At 41.0% G+C, this 21,864-nt stretch overlaps 1 protein-coding gene across 1 annotated transcript in view; it reads right to left on the bottom strand.

Annotated features, from left to right (window-relative positions):
- LOC142078097 (tyrosine 3-monooxygenase-like) overlaps window positions 1-21,864 on the bottom strand; it is a 31,396-nt gene that overhangs the window by 7,745 nt on the left and 1,787 nt on the right. The window contains exons 4-10 of the mRNA XM_075140624.1: window positions 19,160-19,248; window positions 15,808-15,875; window positions 14,587-14,637; window positions 10,739-10,884; window positions 4,812-4,947; window positions 4,093-4,162; window positions 2,337-2,393 (exon numbers count right to left, since the gene is read on the bottom strand). Coding sequence (XP_074996725.1) covers window positions 2,337-2,393; window positions 4,093-4,162; window positions 4,812-4,947; window positions 10,739-10,884; window positions 14,587-14,637; window positions 15,808-15,875; window positions 19,160-19,248 — 617 coding nt within the window. The remainder of the gene's footprint in view (window positions 1-2,336; window positions 2,394-4,092; window positions 4,163-4,811; window positions 4,948-10,738; window positions 10,885-14,586; window positions 14,638-15,807; window positions 15,876-19,159; window positions 19,249-21,864) is intronic.

The raw sequence follows: 21,864 nt of genomic DNA, 5'->3' as shown, positions 1-21,864 counted from the left end.
AGTGTCTAAGAAAATTGACAGTGGAAGACCAATTCTGGACACAGCCTGAACTCTGAGCAGCTGGATAGGTGTTGTGCAAAAGAAAAACATGGAAAACATGAGGCATTTCAAGAATATGGCTTTGTTTCACAACTCTTCAAGGCTCCTTTAGGGACACATAGCTCTTTGCTACCTCATACACAGGGCTGGACCTTGGCTTCAGTTTAGCCATAAGTATTGCATTCTCAGCACCCTTCTCAAAGAACTGCAGGCAGTTCGTAAAATGATGTGAAACTCTATGTTGTTCTGTCTATTCTGCCTCTTATTTTCTTTCTCTTTCTTTCTCCCACCCTCTTCCCCATGTCTTATAATTTTGATTACTTGGTTTTAGCCTGTGAATTTACCACTAAAGAAACAGCATGCCAGAATCCTGAGCTGCTTTCTCTACAGTTCAGCTAATAGTTCTGCATTCTTATTATGTTAATAATCTTGATTTTTATTATTTCACAGTGAAAAAGTATTTCAAGTATCTCCTCATTTTGAAGAAGGTCTTTTTGACTGGAGAATGAGATATGGGAGGAGGAGGAATTCTTTTTAGTGTTTCCTTAGATATCCTGTATCTGGCTTTTAGTTAGTGAGGTTCTTTCGGCTCTCACAGTTTTAACAGGGTACAAGACACAGTACTAGTGGTATTCTGTGGATGACATGAACTCTGGCAGTTTCCCATCTCTTGTGCATGGATCCACCTGCTTAGAGAAGTCCAGGGACTGAATGAAATAAAGGCATTTCAAAGTTTGTCTTACAAATATTATAGACCATAGCAACAAGCAAAGTTGAGATTCTTTAAATAAACTTCTAGTTAGCTTAAATATTGTTTTATCATCTAAGCTAGTTACCTACATTCTCTTTATAATGAACAGAAAGTGACAGGGATGTCCAGAGAGAAACAAGGATTTATGTTAGACATCTATGTCAGGATAGCGAATAGGTTACAGGTTCGTCTTTATCTTCACTTTCTAGAGAAGGAACCTAAACAATAAGCCTAGATTAGATGTCTAACTTTTAAACAATTGAGATGTTAATCCAGAATATGTTTACTGTTCAGAATACTTGAATGGCGCTTACAAAATTGTATTCTCACAGATCCTGAACTGCAGGTAGACCTTTCAAAAAGGTGCCCTTATTCTACCTCCCCAAACCCTAGATGATACTATGACAATTTCAGATATGAGACCCATCATGCTTCTAACCCTAACCCTATCTCCAATCTAGTCCTAGCCAGTCCAGGGCCAGGGAGGGGTGCTTGCAGAGGAATGCTATGTAAGCCACTGACCTTCACCCAATCTCACCAAGACCTGGGTAACAATGCAAAATGGCTCTCCAGGACCCATAGTTCTTTTAACCCTAGCAAAGGCATGAATCTTAGTCTTCCTCTAGCCTCTCTAGACCCAGAGAGGGGAAACTGCAGAGGAAACGTGGACATGTCACTGCCTCTTCCCACATAGTCCCCTCACATCACCAGCCCAGGACCTGGATGATGCTGTGAAAAATTCAGCACTGGTACCTTTTGCTCTCCGAACTCTAAAAATACTGCTAGTCTCACCTAGTCCTTCACGCAGTGCCTCATTCCAATTCACCATGAGTGGGGCTGTGGGCTGGGTGAGGAATTTCAGGAGTGATAGTCTCCTCCCACCCACCCTCTTTCCTGAATGAGTCTCACCCAGCTGGGTGAGGGTAAGGCTCCTCTCCTCCCCTGAAAAAGTCATCAAGACTGGGAAATGGCTGTCATCATCAGAAAAAAAATCATCTGGCCTCCAGCCCTCTTTCAGAACAAGTTAAGAGGGATGCATGAGTTGTTTTGGTAGATGTATACAGCCTAGTGACTCAGAACCAAATGACAGGACCTGCTCTCAAATTGCTTTTAAGTGCTCACCTATTTTGTGAGATTAGTGAATACAGGGTGAATGAAATTCTGATGGTTCCCTGCACCTTGTGTAGGAGAAAATGCAGGAATCACATTGGGTATCCAGTCTATTAGGTGAATCTAGAAATTGAGTTGGGACCCTCCTGTGGCTGAAATTGTAGAAACTCAGCTTCAGCAATATATCCTTATAGAAGCAAAAAGTATAAGCATTTCCTCAGGTGGAATCACATGCTTCTGGGCTCCCCCAGATGGACTCCAGCCCCTGCTCCAGCACCTCCCTAACCTGTGGATGAGGAGAAGAGACAATCCTGCTGATGCTTCCATTTTTGTAGCTAGTCTGAGATATTGGAGAAGAGCTTTCCCTGCACAGTAAGGGATACACAGTGAATCGTTTGGGTTTTGCCTCCGATATTAAACTGCCATCTGTACTTACTGTGGCCAGTTTCTCAATCTCCGCTTCAGATGATCCAAGAGAAGCCAGTCCAATATCCTAAAGCAAGTAAGCAAGCAGGCAGTGTTACACTAGTGTGATTATTCAGCCCAAGGGAGAGAAAGAGGGGAAGGGGGAGGACCACATCATTTCTAGCATGAATAGCATGAACTATTCATTGTTTTTGTCACCCAAAATGACCTTCCATGGCTTCCAGGATGCCTACCTCTCCCTGGCCCCCAGCTACATACCACTGGGAGCCACATTAGTTGAGTGTTTAATCCTCAGTGTTCTCTGTGTAAAGTTAACCATCTCTTGGCTTAATGCTGCACTATCCCTGGCAGAGATTTATAGGGAGGCATGAGAAAGACGGACAGCAAGGTGAGTTTTATCTTTGCCATTACCTTTCTGTCTCTCACTCTGTTTCTGACAGCCCTTATGAATGGGTCAGATCCATGCAGGGAGGATTCTATTTACTCTCATCTGTGCTCCCTGTTAATTGTTATTCTCACAATAGGAATCTGTATGTCTCTTCTTAGCTATCCTGGGAGCCATATCATGCAGCAAACAAACAAAATTAGGGCATTTTCACCATTCATCGTCTCATGTTGAATGGAACAAAAGAGAATTTTCATGGGGTGAATTTCAACTGTGAAAATACTTTGTGGGAAAAAAAAATGAAATGTGAAAGTTCATTTAATGTGATCCCATGTTGTATAGTCTGTGTTATAGATGGGAAAAGAGGAAAGCTGAAAGTTTTGAAATTGCTATAATCTCTTATTTCTAATGTGCCTTCAGTTCTGGTGTTGAACTGAACTGAAGAGGTTTCTTCCAAAATAAGTTATAGACCACTAGGATATTTTAAGTACTACTCATCTGAATCTGATAATAACCAATATCCATGACCAAAATGAAAACTGGCATGTATCCAAGTCGATACAACTGTAAACCACATTATATGAGGTAAACTGGCTTTTTTTTTTAAAGATATTCTGACAGGGACCTACGCCATGTAACCCCTCTGCTCTTATTGACAGTTTCCACACTGGCCACTGGTTGATAAGTCAAGAATATGAGTTATCTTCTGCCCTCTGCTACGATTTTGAGGCACATTCATAGTTCTCAAGTCTTTAATTATATGAGGTCATTGAGTTCACTTGGGTCTGACACTGACTGTTCATAGTAAATAGCCCCTTATTGTACAAAGAAGTCCTGTTTGTTTTTTGGAGCCTCCTCACCAGTGTGAGCAATGCTGTGAGAATCTGGTGAGTTGTAAAAGGAAAAACAACTCTAATGAATGACATGGTGATGGACACAATTAAAGTATCATGTGAGATAAAAATGTACATCCAGAGACAGAACCAGCCTGGGGGCTCAATGGCTGTTGCTGGTTAGGTTCATGTGGTGTAGGACAGGAAGCCAGGGGAACAGCGTAGACAGTACAACTCAAACACACAGCACCACAGAGGCTTCACTGGCATCCTTCTGCAGACTGACACGGCCCTCCCACAGAGAAGTCCCACAAGCACTGCCTGCCTGCCCTTCCTTTTACACAATGTCCATAGGGAGCAATGCTACCACTCCCTTGGAGTAAATGTCTCCCAGGGCACTGCAATCCCACCATCCCTGGAGGCTGCGACTCAGGCACAATCAAGTCTTAAAATAGCGTTTCAAGCATGGTGAACTGCATGCCTTTGAGGCACGACTGGCCTGCTATCCAGAGCAGTTGGTTAAACAGCCAGCAGAATAAGCTTCTTACCTGTGAGAACTGGGCAAATTCCTTGTCAGCTAGCATGGGAACATGACCCAACAACTCATGGCAGCAGTCTCTGGAAAACAAGTGACCTTCATGTTTAATAAAGGTTTCTTTTCCTGCCCTACATGAACTTCTCATGAATGACTTTAGCAGATAGACCCCCAAAAGGAGCTAGTGTGAGGGCTGCTCTGCAGTAGCTGCCTCCATACCTGGCCTGGCTCTTCAGGGAGCGTGACAGAGCATTCCCTTCTGCCGTGGGGAGCCAGCTGCCCCCCGCTACCTTGGCTATTGTCTCACTTGGGATGGCATGGGCACTAGTCTCCTATGTCACAACATCTTTGAAAGGCCCCTATTTTGTCCCAGCATACAACAAAAGCGTCTGTGCGAACTTGTAATTTCTCATGAAATGTAATTGCTGTTGTCTGGCCAGCACTTACTGGGAGAGTTTCACAGCAGGGAATCAAACCCCAGCAGATGGTAACTGAAGGCAGGATGAAAAGATTAAACCAGATATTCTCCGGTCTTTTCCTTCCCCAGACGACTTTGCAAGAGAGAGAGACCCACACCCTCTCATGCATGACTTCCCCTTCTAACTCTTCAGCTACCAGTTTCTCAAATTGTTTCATTCTGTGGACTACTGGATAGAGCTCCAGAGCTGTCCTCTAGAGAATCATCCCCAACACATTCAGAAGGACAGGATTGTGCCAGGGCATCAAACTTACGGTTCTGGGGAATGCATAGGAGAAGAGAAATGCCGTATATACTGTGTGCTCTGGAAGACACGAAATGCCAGGCTGGCAAGGAAGTCACGAGCAGACAGCAGTCCTGCAGCTGGTCTCAGCTGGAAACCTGTTCTCTCTGCAAAGGGAAGTGAGACCAAATTTAGGCATTTCTAGCGTTAACTACATGGCACACTTACTTCAGGTAAGCAGTTTCAGAGGACCTTCATATTCTGTTGCAGTAGCTCCCTCCACCTAAGCATAGTAGGAACATCCTGGCTTATCATTATTGACAGGCCCCTGTACTGCTATGGGTCCAATTACTGTAACATCAAATCACCTAGCCATCCATCCTACACATATTCACACAGCAATGATATGAGGTATGGGAGTACTGCTTATCCCAGTTTACATTTTTAGCACATTTACACACATTTATCTACTATGTCCTGCACGTCAGTGATGTGTCTGAGGTCACGTATGGTCCTTATGATCAAGCAGGGGACAGAACCTGCATTTTCAGTCCTGGCTAGTCTATTAATTCTTGGATTATCTCTCTCATTTCCTGTATAGCATATGTAAAAGGAAAACAGGAGTTAGATAAGGGACACGCCCCACCCCTACCCTTGTCTGAGAGCACCTGGCTCTTCCCTGATGCTAGGTTACTCTTTAGCCCCCCCCTGCAGACTTTCTTATTCCCTGCACTGAAACCCCTGGTACCTTGCACTGTTGAAGACAGAAGTAGGTGGACCATGGGTCTGCTCCAGTCTGGGCAATTCTTCTCTTCCTCAATGGGTCTAGGTCAACATACCCCCGAGGCAGAATTGGAGTACACTATTCAACTTCATTTCCCTTTGTTAGTGCATGCTCCACATGTATAAACTAGCTCAGCACTGCAAAACTTGCTATCAATTTTATCTTTCTGCCTGGACTTCGTTAGAATGGGAACACACAGGAGAAAGAGCAAACAGGCCCTCATCAGAGATAAGGGTGCTGGAATTTGGCCCTTAATCATTTAACACCAGAATTCCCATCAGTACTCTCACCTATTTTTCCTCTCTGTTTTTTTTTCACCATTATGTTTTTCTAGAACTAACTACACAGCTTCCCAGGGATGTGATCATATGTGTTTTGCTTTGCATGTGTCCATAGAACAGGACAGAAGAATGCAATACCTTTGCACCGTGATTTCAGCTTGTGCTATCAGTTTTACCCCGGGACACCCTGCATTACTAGGAAAGGTCTGTGAGAGACGACTAACAAAATAACCAGTCCTATGGTCAACAGAATACAAAATCTACATTTCCATGGGAAACATGTTGGTGGTCTGCAAAGCTAAGAAAATTGAAAATCGCTGCTTTAAAAGGGAGCCAATGATAATCTTTTTGAAGTCCTATATTCAAAATCTGTGTTGCATTCTCAGCTCCCATAAATGACATTTCATCTTCTTTAAAGCATAAAACTACATTTTAAAAAAATTCAGAAATTGCTTTATTCTCCCTTCTCTATCCATATTCATTGTGTCATGAAGCCTGGAACCTAATTTATTTTATGTAAACAAACAAAAAAAATCCCACCCAGAAACCAAGCCATTTACAAGATTTGTTTTGGTTTGGCTTTTAATGTTTCTTCCAGCATTTCTTGTCTTGCTCTGTCTGGCTATTAGCACTTTACTCATTAAAAAAAAAAAAAAAAAAGAGAGAAAAGAAAAGACAAAAAAAAGGCTCCACTGGAAGAATTAGAATTGACAAAACATCTGAAGCTATACAGGACAAAAAAGAGTGGACAGCAAGGAATGCTTCTACCTGACAATGTGAGGGACTAGGTGGTTAGCATTTGCCATGGTTATCTTCTATTGCTCCACAGAATTCAAATGTAATGGGTACAGAACTGCCTGAAAGCTGAACAACAGCAAAAAAAAAACCTATGGAGATTGTGTCTTTATCTTTGTCTATATGCTGAGCAAAGGCATCAGAGTTAACCAGGGAATCAGAAGTGGTTGTAAAGCAGCTTACTATTCTCCCCCGCTCCCCAATTAAGAAAGCAGGATGTTTAGGGGAATAGACAGACCATCAGCTATGTCTCTCTAGGCACTGGCCATGAGCTGGCACAAGAAGGGTACTCCCTTGCTGCTGATGCCATACTAAGCCAATCCAGAGGAATGTGAAAATCTCATAATCTGAACATCCCTGGGCTAAATTCTGAGTCTGAGTGAAGTGAAATCTGTACCAGCTGAAAAATATATTAGACGAGAACCAAGCCCTAAGTAACTCAGTTTTGGAAGGACTATGAAAGAGTCTAGGGAAATTTGTATTGCTTTAGCATCCATGTTGGAGGAGCAGGAGGGAAAATGAAAATTGCAGCTTATGTTCCCTGAGATGCCCTTTTAAATATAGGCCAGTGAATCAGACAGTCTGCTGATGGAACAGACCTGGCCAGTTGCCTTGAAAAGCCATAGGAAAAAGTTATCTGCTGAAGGTAATATCTGCAAAATCTGAACTTCTATTTCATTATTACACAATAAAACCAGCAAGCAAACTAGAGAATTGGGGGTGTGGCTGATTGGACCTGCTGCCCAAATACCTCTGAAATCAAAATGAGTTGAAGAGAAGGTCTTGAGCAGTTGACCTAAAGTGATCTGTAAGGCTTAACGTTTGGCCTAAAAAACTCATATATACAGGCCTGTGCGTTGTAGTGTGAGCTTGCTTGAGTTCACGGGCTGTAATTTCTTCCAGCTGTGGAGGACAATGAATGTCTAAACCCAAACATCTTTCCTAGAAAGAAAGATGTGCCTAGGTTCATGTAGTTAACCCTTTAGAAAAACACTTGCCACGTTAACCGGTCACATGGTTAACCATTTAAATTCCCTTTAAGTAATTATGAAATACTTATGATATAGAGTTCATTTCTGTTCCAAATCTCACTAGGAGGCCAGACAGATCTTGTAGTTCAACTTGTATTGAAGTCAAAAGGAATTGCTTGCTTGAGTTCACAGATACTGTTGAGTAAAAGAGAAGATGGAATTTTCTCTAGCTGTGTGGGCTGGTTATAACAGGATCACTTTCTCTCCAGGATATCCCTCTCTCTCTCTGTATCCCTATAGTTTATTATATTCAAAGCTGCTCCAGGGGAGGTTTAGACTGGACATTAGGAAGCATTTCTTGACCAAGAGGGTGGTCAAACACTGGGACAAGCTTCCTAGAGAGGCAGTCAATGCCCCAAGTCTGTCAGTGGTTAAGAGGCATTTGGACAATGCCCTTAATAACATGCTTTAACTTTTGGTCAGCCCTGAGTTGGTCAGGCAGTTGGACTAGATGATTATTGTAGGTCCCTTCCAACTGAAATAGTCTACTCTACTCTACTCTACTCTGCTCTGCTCTATTCTATTTTATGTAAAGTCTTATCACCACATATGCTAAAGAATGGTCCGGTCCTTAGAGGCAGTATTTAGCAAAAATACACTGGGATTTATGTTTTAAATGGGAGAGTGGGACAGTTTGGAGCTCACTCAGAGCTAATCAGTGACAGGAGGATCTGCACTATGCATCTCCACGTAGGCTGTAGTTGAAATACATCCATTGCATGCCAAGGAATTTTGGGAGACACATCACAGCCGATAGTTTGGTTAAGGTTTGATTGGTTGAGCATTGCACACATGTAACACAGGAAAGAGCCTAAGTACACAGTTGATTGATCAGTTGTAAGGAGCAAAAATTCTGGTCTTGTTGACACTGGTGGTAAAAGCCACCCAAATCAGTAATAAATCACAAGAACACCTTATAAATCATACTCCTCACTCAGTGGCTGCTTGGCATGAGGCTGTTTTTAACACAGATTTTACAGACCTTGCAGATGCTTCTGACTCAGACTGAGTTTGTTACAAAGGGACCTTACAATAATGTCAATCTTCATGCTATTCTAGAAAGTATTCTGCATAGTGAAATGACCTTATTAGAGGGAATCATTGAAGATAAGTAAGATATCAGTTCAAAGCCCCGTATAACAGGACTAAAATAGCTTACTCAATCTCAATTGGGTTTAGTTGTAAACACAGTTCTTTTGAACAAGCTTTGTTCCATGTATGCATAATCTTTTACAAAGTCTGTAGGCTAAATTAAGCCAGGTTTTATCTACAGTTTAAGAAGGGTAGGACAGTGCTTCTGAGAGCCATTCTTTCAATTTTTCTTAAACACCCATTCCAGGTTGGACTAAAATGCCTCTGAAGTGCCTGATTCTCATTCCCAGTCAGAATAGTTTCAACAATTAGCTCACACTAGACACTCTGTGTTTATAGTAGATGAGTTGAAATGCACTGTGAACATTTTCCCAACGGTTATTAGCAGAATTTTCAGAATTACTATTTTTATTGCATTTTTTTTTTTACTTAGAACAATTTGTATGGCGTAGAGAAAATTCAGAACCAGAGCCTACAAAAGAAGTGAGCAGGCCCAGACTCCAGGCAATCAAATCCTGTCAACCAACATAAGCAATACAAATAGTATTATGATGGGATATTCTTACATTATCCTAAATTTTCCCACTTTGAAATCACCTGATTCACTTAAAGAATATTAATATCTGTGGTAATCAAATCAGCATCACATGATTTCTGGAGCTCCCTGCTGTCAGCTGCTGTGTAAATGAGATAAGATGAGATTAACTACTTTATGAGAAAAAATATTTACCAGCCCAGTTACTATAGGAGAGAGGTAAGATGGATAGTTGAATAGAGGGGAAAATGCATGAGAAAATACATAATGCATACACAGAAAAATTCCTACCACTGGATGTGATGGTGCCCATGAGAGATGCTTTTCATATGCCAACCCTCCAGTCCCTTACTCTACAGGTGCAATAAAAACTTTGTCATTGAACATCTTAATCTTCCCTAAAAACGGCAATGTCTTAGAAAACTCTTCAGCAACAGAAAGCTTATTCAAGCTTACTGGCATCACCTACTGATACATGGAGCAGGTCACTTGATTTCCTGAATATTGTATTTAAATTGAATTTATTTAAAGTTAAGCCATACTTTTTATTATTTATTTCAGCATAGTGATCAGCTGTCCTCCTCTCTCTGGCACATCTCTTTGTCACTGAGAAGGAGCAAGGAGGCTTTAAAGACCACCTTTCTTTAGTCATTCTTGATAATGGTAGGAAATCAGCTGGTTGACACAAAGCACCTGGCCTTGGGATTCCATGCATCCTGTGGTCTCATAAAAATAATGCAGGCTCCCTTCTGCTCCTGCCTCTTGCTAGTCAGCCCCCAGCTAACAGCAGGTAGGTCAGCCTAGCAATCTTATGTGTCCTTTCATCTAAGGCCACATCTTCATGCATTTACAGACTAGCACCACAACCTTTCTGCTCTCCTGTCAGCCACACAGTAGGTACCAAAGAGTTTAATGTGGCAAGTGGGGCCACAGAGACAGAAAGAAGCAGTGTTGTTTCAAGGCAACTGCTGGCTGACTAGCAGGACCTCCTGGAAATCATTTCCTCTAGCACACATTGCCATCCTGTCTCGTGCATCAGAAAAAATTGGAGTTGAGAGGTATGTACCTGCACTTGTGTTTGGGTCTTACTAGCAGCATAGCTATAGAAGCATAAAATACAGCCAAACCCATAGAAAACCTGTGTGGAAGTCATGCTGAGCAGTGTGCTGCTGTGGCTGTACTGCTGCTAGTACTGGAATTAGCTGGTTAGTGCTACACCATCTGCAGCCACTCACAGAGCAAAGACAAACTTACTTACAGCTTGGTCCCTAGATATGCCTGGTTTTAATGTTCTGTGCTACAGTTCATCTCACGTGAGGGAATTCTACAGGTAATCAGCCCTCCTACCAGCTTGGGTCCTATGAGATGGTTTGTGTGTGTATGTGGTGTACAAACATATGCAGGAAGCCCTAGAATAAACCATGGTTCATAATGACTGACCTTTTAAAAATCTGGAGACATCCTGAAGTTGAGGTATGTTATCCTCTTGGTAGCCACAATATTTCTCCAGCTGCTGGAAAGCATCCAGGTACTGCGTACAGGCATGAGTAGGGTAAAGGCTGCTCAGCTTCCTGTAGACTTCTCTCCTGAAAAGCAAAAGCCATATAGCATGACTCACCTCAATAAAGCAGTACTTATCTGCCCTATCTACAGGTCCACAGAGAGGCATAAACCTCCAGCATAGGCAACAGTCTAAAAATCTGAACTCAGGACACCTGGTGCTTGGAAGCTGATGCCTCGGTGGATGTAGCAAAGCACAAGGGGTTTTTGTTTCACTTTTCCTTCAGAAGGTGGGTTCTGTTCAGCAAATCTGTTTTATCCCTTCCTATGTCCTCCTTTAATGTAACAGGATTCTAATCCTGATTCAGAAGTGTTTCTTGCTTAGGTATAAGGGTGTTGGATGTACCAGGGAAATCCCAGGGAGAAAGCTGAGGCTGTGGCCCTCTCTATGTTGCGCAGTTCAGGGATGGAACGAGACACGTATTGCCTCCCTCTCTATGTTGGGGTACAACTTGAAAGGCCCGTCCCTCCATCTCCATGCTGAAGCCTAACCTATATTTGACTCTTACAAACTTCCTCTAAAAAAACACATTTTCTGATACTGAAGAGTAACATCTGGATAGGCAAAGAGGTTCATACTTTTGCTCAAAATGCCTGGCATGGGCTATGTATTTGAAAGACATGCCAAATTCTGGAAGCATTTAGCCCATTATATGAAAAGACACCAGCTGAAGAAAAATATATATGACCAGATTTAGGCACAGGCTTCAAGCTTCTCCCAAACTTGATGGTGCTTGGATTTAGAGCTGTGGTTTGGAATATATTTAGCTGTTGCAAAATAAACAAGTAGTAATAGGATGGCAAAGAACCTTATAGAAATAGTTATTTTTGCTCAGACATGGCCCTAGGGTGTTAACAATTTTATAAAGATTGTTTTATAAAAATTGAGATCATTCTTGGAAATGCTGGCTACGGAAAATGACCTTTTGTTGTTTTTGTATTGTATTTTTTTTTGTGATGCTATTGTTGCTATGGAGGTGATAGCCAGTCCCTGGTAATGGCTCTCTTCATTTGTATGAGTGTCTTACACAGTGTGGGAGTAATGAACCAGAATGAAGGGGAGGGAGGAAAACCTTAGGAGGAAAAAAAATTAAAAGAACAGAGGAAAACAGTGGCTGCTGTCACTATTGCAAAAGCCACAGGAGACTGGGCCATTTCCACAGAAGAATTAGGAAAAAATGAGGAGGACTGGAGTTCAAGTGTTGCCCTGGCTTATTTCCCCATAGAATACTACTGACTTCAGTGAGATTGCAAAGGATCTGGACCAGTACACAATTCAGCCCCAGACTGGAGTCTAGAGAGAGCCGGCTTGTTTACACTTCTGCACATATGGTCTCTTTTATCAAAGTATCATTCTACTGTGTGTTCAAACATTAACTACCACAGAAACGTAGGCAGTCTCAGAGACTAGTGATGAATTATCCAAAGCTAAGTGTCCCTCCTCTCTAAGAACCTCTAAGGCAATCATCTAAGTTCACTCCAAAGTCAATAGAGTAGCAGATATTTCCAGACAACAACTTAGCTTGCCCTAATGTAGTGTCTCAAATACATGTAATGCCTCACCGTATGGAGGTGCTACTTGATGGTACTTCAGTCCAGAGATGGAAAGAAGCTGATGAAAGTGCAGTCTATGAAATACTCTAGAAAGGAATCTCATAATGAAGGGTGGAGCCAGCCACTTGAAAGATTTTAAAGACAATGACCATGTTTTACATAAATTTCTTTATTCTTTTAGAAAAAAGTGGCACTATTCAGCTTTATTATGAAGATGTGACAGGTGTATCCCCATAATTTTGTCCTATATTCTTCCTTTTTCTTATATAGCTTTTACCCATAAAACGTCTTTTATGACTACTTAGTTTCAGGGCCTTCCAAGAACCCTGCCTGAAAACAGAAACTCAGATCATCTGTACCCTCTGTTTTCTGAAAGTCATGTTTCTTCACTTGATTAGTTTTCATTTTTATAATCATGTTGCTACAAACTGAAGGTATCCAACAACTCTTCAGAGTGAACACCAAGGGAATTTAGTCTGTGCTACAAATTTCCCGTTCAATTGAACAGTGCTCAATTAAGTTGTGCTGTAATGCAGCTGACCTCAGGGCACAGCCCCAGGGGGCTGTGATAACCATTGGGAGGTCTAATTTTGGAAACAGCTTTACATAACAAGACAACCTGGGTTGCTGGGGCTGGCTGGCTAGGGAAATGGGCAGATACTCCTTTAAAGGTCTATTCCGTTACCACAGTGGGACTAATTCTAGGTGGAGAAGGGCTGGAATGACGGAGGTTGGCAACAAAACGGAAAAACAGGAAAGAACACAAAATTAAATTTTCTTAAATTGACATTCCCACACACCATCCCATGCCAAGATTGTTGGCTGGTGGTAGCAACCATGAGCATGACACCGACCATCAATCTTTGACAATTGAAAGATGTTATAAAAACCTACTTGAGCTTAATAAAAATGTGACCGCCTGGATGAGTTGGATGCAAGGTTTCTATGTGATTGTGGGCAACACCCCTCAAGCTTTCTATGGCACTGTAAGTTTTATTGAAAATAAAATAATCACTGAAAAAGATGGGATGGCCCTGTGGTTGAGGTTCTGGCATGAGACATCTAGTGTATCGATTTAATTCCTGGCATTGACATAAACTTTGTGTATATTTTTGGGCAAATCACTTAAGCTCTCACTTTTTCACTTCCACAGTTATAAAATGTCATCATTCTTCCTTTTTCCCACCTTTAGGCTGTCTTTCCATTTAAATTGTAAACTTTTCTGAACAAAGACTCTCTCTTATTATGTGCACATGTGGCACCTTGCACAATCCTGGGACTCTGCTCTTAGTTAGGACATTTGGACATATTTATGTTTGTATTATCATACAAATGTGTAATTATTGCTGCTTACTGCGGTTGGTTAAAGTTAGTGGGAGAAAGTGGAAACAGAGGTATATGAAATAAGAACTCTGCTTTCTTTCAAATCTGCCACATACTTCACATAAAGTCTGCAATCATATTTTGAATTGAATTAATTTTGTTTGCTTGTTTGTTTGGGTTTTTTTGTTTTGGTTTGGTTTTTTGAATGGCAAATCTTCAGGAGAAACAAAGCCCCAGCGAAGAAATGGTGCACCCATGTAAAAGTAACTTGCCATCATTTCATATGACATCAAAGGCCTTTTTACAGTGTAAATAATATATCCTGGAAGGGCATTCCAAAATTTCCTTTACCTTCAGTCTGAGAGAATGATACCTATTCATGTTAAAAGCAATGAATACTTGCAGGAAAACAAGCAAGGTTGGTCTGTCCTATGAACATTGGATTAGCCACATCCTATGAGTGAACTTCCATCCTGCGAGTGGGCATTTTCTCCTGGTAACAGATTTGGAAAGGTGATATTTCTGTCACCACCAGAGCTATGGTTAATTAGAGATCAGTCAGAAGAAGTTATGTTATAGGCTCCAGATGTTTTCTGGCTTCTGATATCTTGATGTCATTGGCAGGCAGGGAGATGGTAATTGCATTTTGCTGTAGAAAGTGAATAGTTAAGACCAGCCCTGAGAAGGGCTTTCTGCAAAAAAAAAATGACCAAAAGGTGACACTTAACCAAGGAGTAAAATTTGAGATGGATAAATATGGTTTTAAAATGTTATAATTCTCTCACATTGCCAGTCTTTCCTGGGACTGCAGTGGAATGGCCCAGGAGTCAGAGTATAAGCAACAAACTCACCAAGTTGCAGTCTCTTGCGCTGTGTACTCGATGCGTGGCAAAGGGTCTCCTCTGTAATGAAGAAAGGAAATAATGCATGTGTCTAAAGCAGGTTTCAAGTTCAGTTTCCAAGTATTATTTTCTTTGCCTGCAGCATGAATATTTGCTGTAATGAAGATAGAAACAGCAAAATAGTACATAATTAACAACTTCTTTGTCTTGGTAGTCTCTAACATGTGCATTTTCTCCTCTATTCCAGTGTGGGGAGGAAACAGATGGATACGGTAAGAAAGGGAGCCATGTTCTTCTTTACAGAAGAAAAAAGAGGCCTTCAGGCTTACCCTTACCTGAAGGCAATCTATCAACCAAAATGCAGTGTGTGCCTGGAGGGTCCATCCCTGGAGGATGTAACCAGCACAGTATCATCACAGAGAAGTATTCATAAACTCATCAGCAGAGAGCGGCTCAGGCATACACTGCGTGGTTATCACTAACTTCTCTGGTGGGCGGTCTTCTCTTCCTCACCGTTGCTTCTTCAGTAGCTCTGAGTCAGTTCAGTGTGTGCTTTTATACTGTTTTGTGCTGCACTAGCTGTGATATATGGTGGTGGTGAGAAAACTATACTCAAATAGAAGTCTTCACCAATTGTTGGACACCACAAGGCTGATAATCCACAACCAGTTCTACCTATAGATCTGATTGACTCTGTCAGACAGCAGTGTGATTCTGGTGAAGTTTTACACATAAAGGCAGAAACATTTTCACTCACCCACACGAGACCTGAGAGGTTTTTAGGTAGCTAATGTACATGGCTAGAGACGTTTTGTCAAACAAATAACAAAAATAGTAAATTGCTTTTCTTTATCAAAAACGTGTTCCTAAACATTGTTCTTTATAGTTCCTTGAAAAAGATTAGCCTCAGCTCAGGAGCTAGTCCTAAAAGGAACTGCAAAATTGAAATGAGAGCGCCATATGGAGAAATCACCTCTGCTAAGACAAAATGCAGCGCTGAAGGAGATGTGAATGCAATTCTAAGATTTTTATTTTAAGGTGTATTTGCTGTGTTGTGGGAAAAGTCTATTTCATATGGAGTAAAAACTTCTGCGACTGAATTCTGTTTTCTAAAAGATAGCCCCATTGATACATTGACAAAACATTAAGTCTCCAGTATTTCTTGCACACGAAGATGTCTGAAAGCGCATGTGGACTGCTGAAGTCTCTCTTCAGCAGCCTTGTACTTACGCTCTGTAATTAAAGGCAAGGTCAGCAAAGAATGCCCTCCGTTTCTTATACTCCAGGTCGGCATATCCCTGAGTTGGAAAATAATTCAAAAAAAGTTTTACATTAAGAGAGACTTGTGGGCATAAATAAATTCGCTGACATTCAGAATAACTAGGCCTCAGATAGGTTGTTTTCTCTGAGGCAGTGAATCTTAATACTTATGAGCAGGGTAAGCCAAAGTCTGCACTCAGGTTACATCCATGACATTTTGATGAAAATTTGGGGCCAGAAAGGAGAGTAACATCACTTAGTGGGATGGTTTTGGAGTTGTTCATAAACACTACATCACAAACCATTACACTTACAGTCAAATTTAAGTAGAAATCACATTGACAATGGAATTGAAATAGGGGTGTCATTTCTGCTGGGGAAGAATTGAATCTCTGAATCATTTCTTTCCTGCACTAAGCACGAAGGTTGCAATATAGGACTGTGAGGGACATGACGGTACCAAGCTTCGTACCACCTCGCCGGAGAAAGTACACTGCGCCTGCACAGTACCCTGCATTTCAGGAGAAGAAGGGGTCCTCACTGGCTAGAAATCATTAGAGCCACCACTGAATCTGTAGAAATTACAGGCTTTCAGCTCAATGCCCCCTTGCCTATTTATTACCGTGTTACGATAAAGACGGATTCAGTGGTATCTGTTTAAAGGGGCAGTTTACTTATTAAATACTGGAGTTTTCTTTTTCCCCCCTTGGTGTTTACTAGAAGTTGAGCTTCAAGCAGGCTTCTCCAGCTATTAAATATGAATAGAGATGTGAAATCAAATTCCTTTGAATTTTACATCATTCATAATAGGAATAAAATCTGCAATCTGGCACTGTGTTACTAATATAACTCATAAAGCAGCGTTGATCAGCATCACTGTACAAATATTTATTATTCTAAAATATTCAGAATTTACTGGAACCACTTTGCATACTACAAGCCAAATTTCTCCCTTAGGTTTATTCACATAATTTACAGTGTAGCAATAATACCAGTAATACTGCAGTTAATGAGTATTGTGTGCGTGAATCTGAGGAAAGAACTGGATCCCGAAAGCATGTTTATTTTTGTCATGTGTTACGGATAATGTGTTCATTCAGATGCCACCCTTGCTTGTCAGTGGCTGTAACAAGTCCAGGCAAAACACGTGGAAAAGTCATCGGGCCAGATTAGTGTTGATGTTGTGACCTCTCAGCTTTGTCCTTGCTGTTCTCAGGGCTCTGTACCCACCCTCTGAGCAGTAGGAGCCTCCCCAGGGGACTGCTACAGCCAGTGTCAGGGTGCCCCAGAGACTGGTGTCACAGTGTCATTGGTTTGCTTTTCTGGCCATTAAAGAGACAGTAAAGAACAAAGTGAAGTTCTTGAGATGGACAGCCCAAATCGCCTATTTGGTAGTAAATGTATATGCAAAATCTCTGCTGAGCCACCTGTATATCAGTGTATTTGGTACTTTCCTCCAACCCGTAGGTTTTTTAGCCATGCTTAGTAGCACAGTAAATGAGCCCATGTTGTGCTCCCTCCTGCCACAGACAAATGATTTTCAGTGCCTGAGCTAACTTGTTTCAAGGTAGTTTAGGTATTTCTACATTGCACCGCATTCTGCAGTGTAGATTTATACCCACTCGATACTTGGGTAACTCTGCGCCATTGGTGCTTTCTCTCAACCCCTTCAGTGCTCATACCTGCTATTTGGCAAAGTAGGAGGGGAACTTAGTCCAATTCAAAGAATTCCCAATGTGCATTCATTTATCTCATGAGAAACAGCCTCAGAGCTAGCTCAGGAAAATGACAAATACTTGGATTGCTTCTATCAGAAAGATGTGAGGAAGAATGAAAGATGTCCTGATTAAGGAGGATATGAAGTTCTCCTAGAGCATTGTAGTTTAATAAGCGATTCTCAAAAATAGAAGTTAGTCTTGGAAAGTTTTTTTGTACCAAACAGAACTGTACATCGCTAACAAAACTAACATTGTGTAAGTTAATAAAAGGGTCTAAATAGAATTCAGACGTTTAGAAAAGGGAATGACAAAATCTTGTTGATTCTGTTGACATCCATCTAATCTTCCTTGCATTTTTTAGTGCAAAGTCTGTGTTTTTTTTCCTTTTCATGCATCACTTCTATGTGATGTTTGGCAGAAGGCTTCACAACTATTCTGTGACCTATCTTGTCAATCAGCAAATGGCCCTTTGGAGTCCCTTATTTGTCTGTACCTAACTCATATCTCATCTGTACTAAAGTTAGAAAACTTTGATGAGAAACGAGTGTTTATTTTTTTGTTCCCAGTACTTTGCCGTACTATTATCATCACTAGAGCAGGACTCTACAGTGCATTTTTCCTCTTCCTTCTCCTAGAGTTTCTGCTTATGGCAAGGCTAAGAGTACACACACAAAACCGTTATGAGTAAAGCCCTTTTTGCGGCCCACTCATAACCAAGACCTACTGCCCGAATCCAAGGGAAAGCCTATCACAAACATTCTAACAATATTTTACAGAGTAGTATCAATAAATACTGCCAAAATCTTGGCTCCAAAGACCTTGTGAAAAGTCAGATGTAAATTAGGATTATAATCTTTCCAACTTGCTTCCTATTTAAACTTAGATGCTTACCTCAGCTGAAATCACTAGACCTTTTGGGCTTCTCCAGTCACATTTAAATCTCTGTTCAGGTATTATATCCATTAATCAGTGCTGCCATGTATTTATCTTACTTTCTGTCTAGATGATTTTTGCAAGTTTAAGCATACTACTCCCCTCTGTGGGATCTGAGGATCTGGTATTTATTAGTTATCTGGTATTTATTAGCTCTTTGCTGCTTGTCCTCATTACCATCCTCTGTACATCTGCACTTGAATGAGATTCCTGGCATATACAAAATTAAAAATACAGATATGGAATATCTGAAAGGTCAAAATATAGAAAACACAAAAAGCAGAAGGCTGGGGAATTTGACTGATATGTCGACCAGCTAGTACAAAGTGGACATAGTTCAAATATATCAGGGATGAAATAATAAACAAGAGGGGTTTTTAAACTAAACAATGAAATATAAACTCATGCTAAAGAATATGTTGAATAGAAATTACCTCAACATGTGTCTGATGTTAATCATACATACCTTGATGAATCAGGACCCATAAGCTTTTCTCATTATTAAGTTATCCATTCTATACTCCCTAATTCCACTGAGATCAGCCTTTATCTGATCCTTCATTTTTTCTGTCCTTTCATGAGGATTTTTTAGTCCTGAAATTTTCCTTACAAAAATTTCCTTACAGAGAGTTTCTTTTTTAAAAATAAAATAACAGTGACATCAAGCTTACAGGGTGACCATGGTCCAAACTGGGATCATACTTAGTGATCAGATGGTGACACTTGTCCAGATCTTGGATTCTTCTGGGGAACCAGGGCACTGGAGAGAAAGCAGCAAGAGTTAAATGAGATAGGATCAAGTAATTTTTAAAAGACACAGAAAATAAAAATTTTGCTGAAGATTACAAGCTTTCTTTTCATAAATATCTAAGAATATTCATATCTACGTGTCAGTAGTTGAATTTGCCAACCAAACTGGCAGACTGAATGAAAAATGAACTGAAACTAACTTGCAATGATAATCTCTCAGTTTTAATTAGTAGAAACAATTTTTAAAAGCAAAATCATTTCCTTTTAGGCCAAATGAAACATTCTGTTTGACAGAGCAAAACAAATTTATTTCTACATTTTGGATTTAAGAAAATATTTTGATCATGGCTAAAAAGTAGTCTTAAATTTTCATACCTTTAAAAGTGAAACCAATACTTTAAAAGGAAAACATGAAATTTCTAGAAAGAAAACAGTAGTATTTTGACTTCAAGTTTCTTCCTTCTGGCTTTTTTTTTTTTTCCCCAGCAAAATTATTCTATCATGAGCTGAATTTCCAAACAGTTTCCTTCCCTTGAAGTGGGAACCCTTTCTGGGGAAAAGAGGTTGTAGAGAAGTGGTTGTTGGTCTCTTCTCCCAAGTAACAAGCGATAGGACAAGAGGAAATGGCCTCAAGTTGCACCAGGGGAGGTTTAGATCGGATATTAGGAAAAACTTCTTCACCAAAAGGGTTGTCAAGCATTGGAACAGGCTGCCCAGGGAAGTGGTAAAATAATTGCTGACCAGTAAGCATATCTATACAACTTAGATATCTCCTAGTTACCAATATGCTCTCACAGGCATCTGTAAACCCCACTAGAAAGTGAAGCTGCAGCTAGCCTCTTTCAATAAGATGTACTGTTACTCTCAATAAGATATACCAGCAAAATGGGCCACTAGCCAATCTTAGACCTAGGAACTAGCTGAGCTGAAAGTCCTCTGACACTTTAGTACTCCTGAATTCACCAAAACCACGAAGAGCTTTAAGGCCAAAACCTCCAAATCCCCAGTTCTTGCTGGTGCCTACACCTAAGGTGTCTCTATGGGCCACAAATACCAACTCTCTGATCCTTTCATCTTGAAATCAAATGAACTGATTAGGGCAGTTGAATTCTGGGGTCTGAAACATGCAGAAAAGACTCTTTACAAACTAAGGAGTGCTGTGTGTAAGTCTGAGCTAACTTAGAAAGACTCTGGACATTTGCATATTAAGTATATTAATTCTAGCATCATTAAATCCAAAATAAGCCTGATTACTTTTATGACTGCTGTTCAAAACCATAAGAAAAAGGAAAATGTGAAGAAAATTATGTCCCTAATGGTCCTCTGCTTTAACAATGAACACACCCTCTTTTAACAGTCCCTTGTTTTTATCGTAGATCCCAGTCCCAGCACACCTGAAACTAACTGCTACTTCTGAGCACAAACCTCTCAACTCCCAAGGAAATCCTAAAGAAATGCTTCTTCAGCTCCAAAACCCTCTTTGGCTCTCCAGTTTCCCTGATGACAGTGATACCATTTTGATATCCCCACAGTTCCTGAGAACAGCTTGGCATGGACTGCCTCTCATCACTAGCCTGAAGGTGAATTTCAAGCAACACCCAAAGGTGTCCAGACAGGACTGTATTAGCTAAAAGGGCCCTGGGGATTTCTGCCTGACCTTGTCAAGTGTGGGAAACCTCATGGCAATTCTGTATTCAGAGGAGCCAACCTATGAGCTGGACTTCTCATCTATCAGGGGCACTTCTGGCATCCTGAGGATTATATTAAATGTCTCTAGCAGCTTGTTGTACTCACCGATCCCCTACCTGCCTGTAAACAGGAAAAATACCAACATATCTCTGGCAAAGTCACTTTCCATCCTGGTAGGGGTGGGGACTCAAATACAGCCCAGGCAGTGGAGTAGCCACTTGCAGCACTTTACCAGGTGAAATACTGTTCCTAAAGTGTAACCTTTGAAGCTGCAGAACCTCCAGACAATCTTTCCAGGTGCCTGGGAAAATGCCTGATGCTCTGTTACTCCAGATTTGGCACTGGGTCTGTTCTCTATGAAAAGCTCATCCCCTGGTTCTCCCAGCCTACCCTGCAGGCTTTCTGCTGACCCTCTCTCCCTCTTGCACTCTGGAAGCTTCTTCAAGCTGGTTGCATTTAGCTCTTTTCAGTGAAGGACCAATCTACCTACAGACAATACTACTGGACCCAGATGGCAGCGGACACCATAAACAGACAGCTACTGCTCCTTTTAACAAAACCGACACAATACACTACAAGCAAATGAAATATTCAGACCCTCTGCCGTATCATTGTGTTCCCATCAAGTGTCTGTGTTCACCTCAGAGACGTCAGTTCTCTGCACAGCTCTCAGCGCACAATCTTCCTGTCATTGAGGAGTTTCCAGTTTCTCCTCAGCTTCTTGTTTTGCTACTCTACCCTTCTTATCTCCCTTTTTGCTGGAAAACTTTTCTCACCTTAGTTCCAGTGGCTATGATGAAATGCCTCCCTTTCCACACCAATGGGAATGGTCCCAATTCAGGGAAAACCATCATGCAGTGAAGAAAAATGAATTCCTGCTCACCTGCTTTCCAGACTAATTAAGTCACTGTTATGAAGCTAATGCTAAAAAAGTTAC

This window comes from Calonectris borealis, chromosome 1, assembly GCF_964195595.1.
Source record: "Calonectris borealis chromosome 1, bCalBor7.hap1.2, whole genome shotgun sequence".
Taxonomy (NCBI): domain Eukaryota; kingdom Metazoa; phylum Chordata; class Aves; order Procellariiformes; family Procellariidae; genus Calonectris; species Calonectris borealis.
The sequence above is the reverse complement of the archived record's forward strand: the minus strand, read 5'-3'. Positions and strand labels throughout refer to the sequence as shown.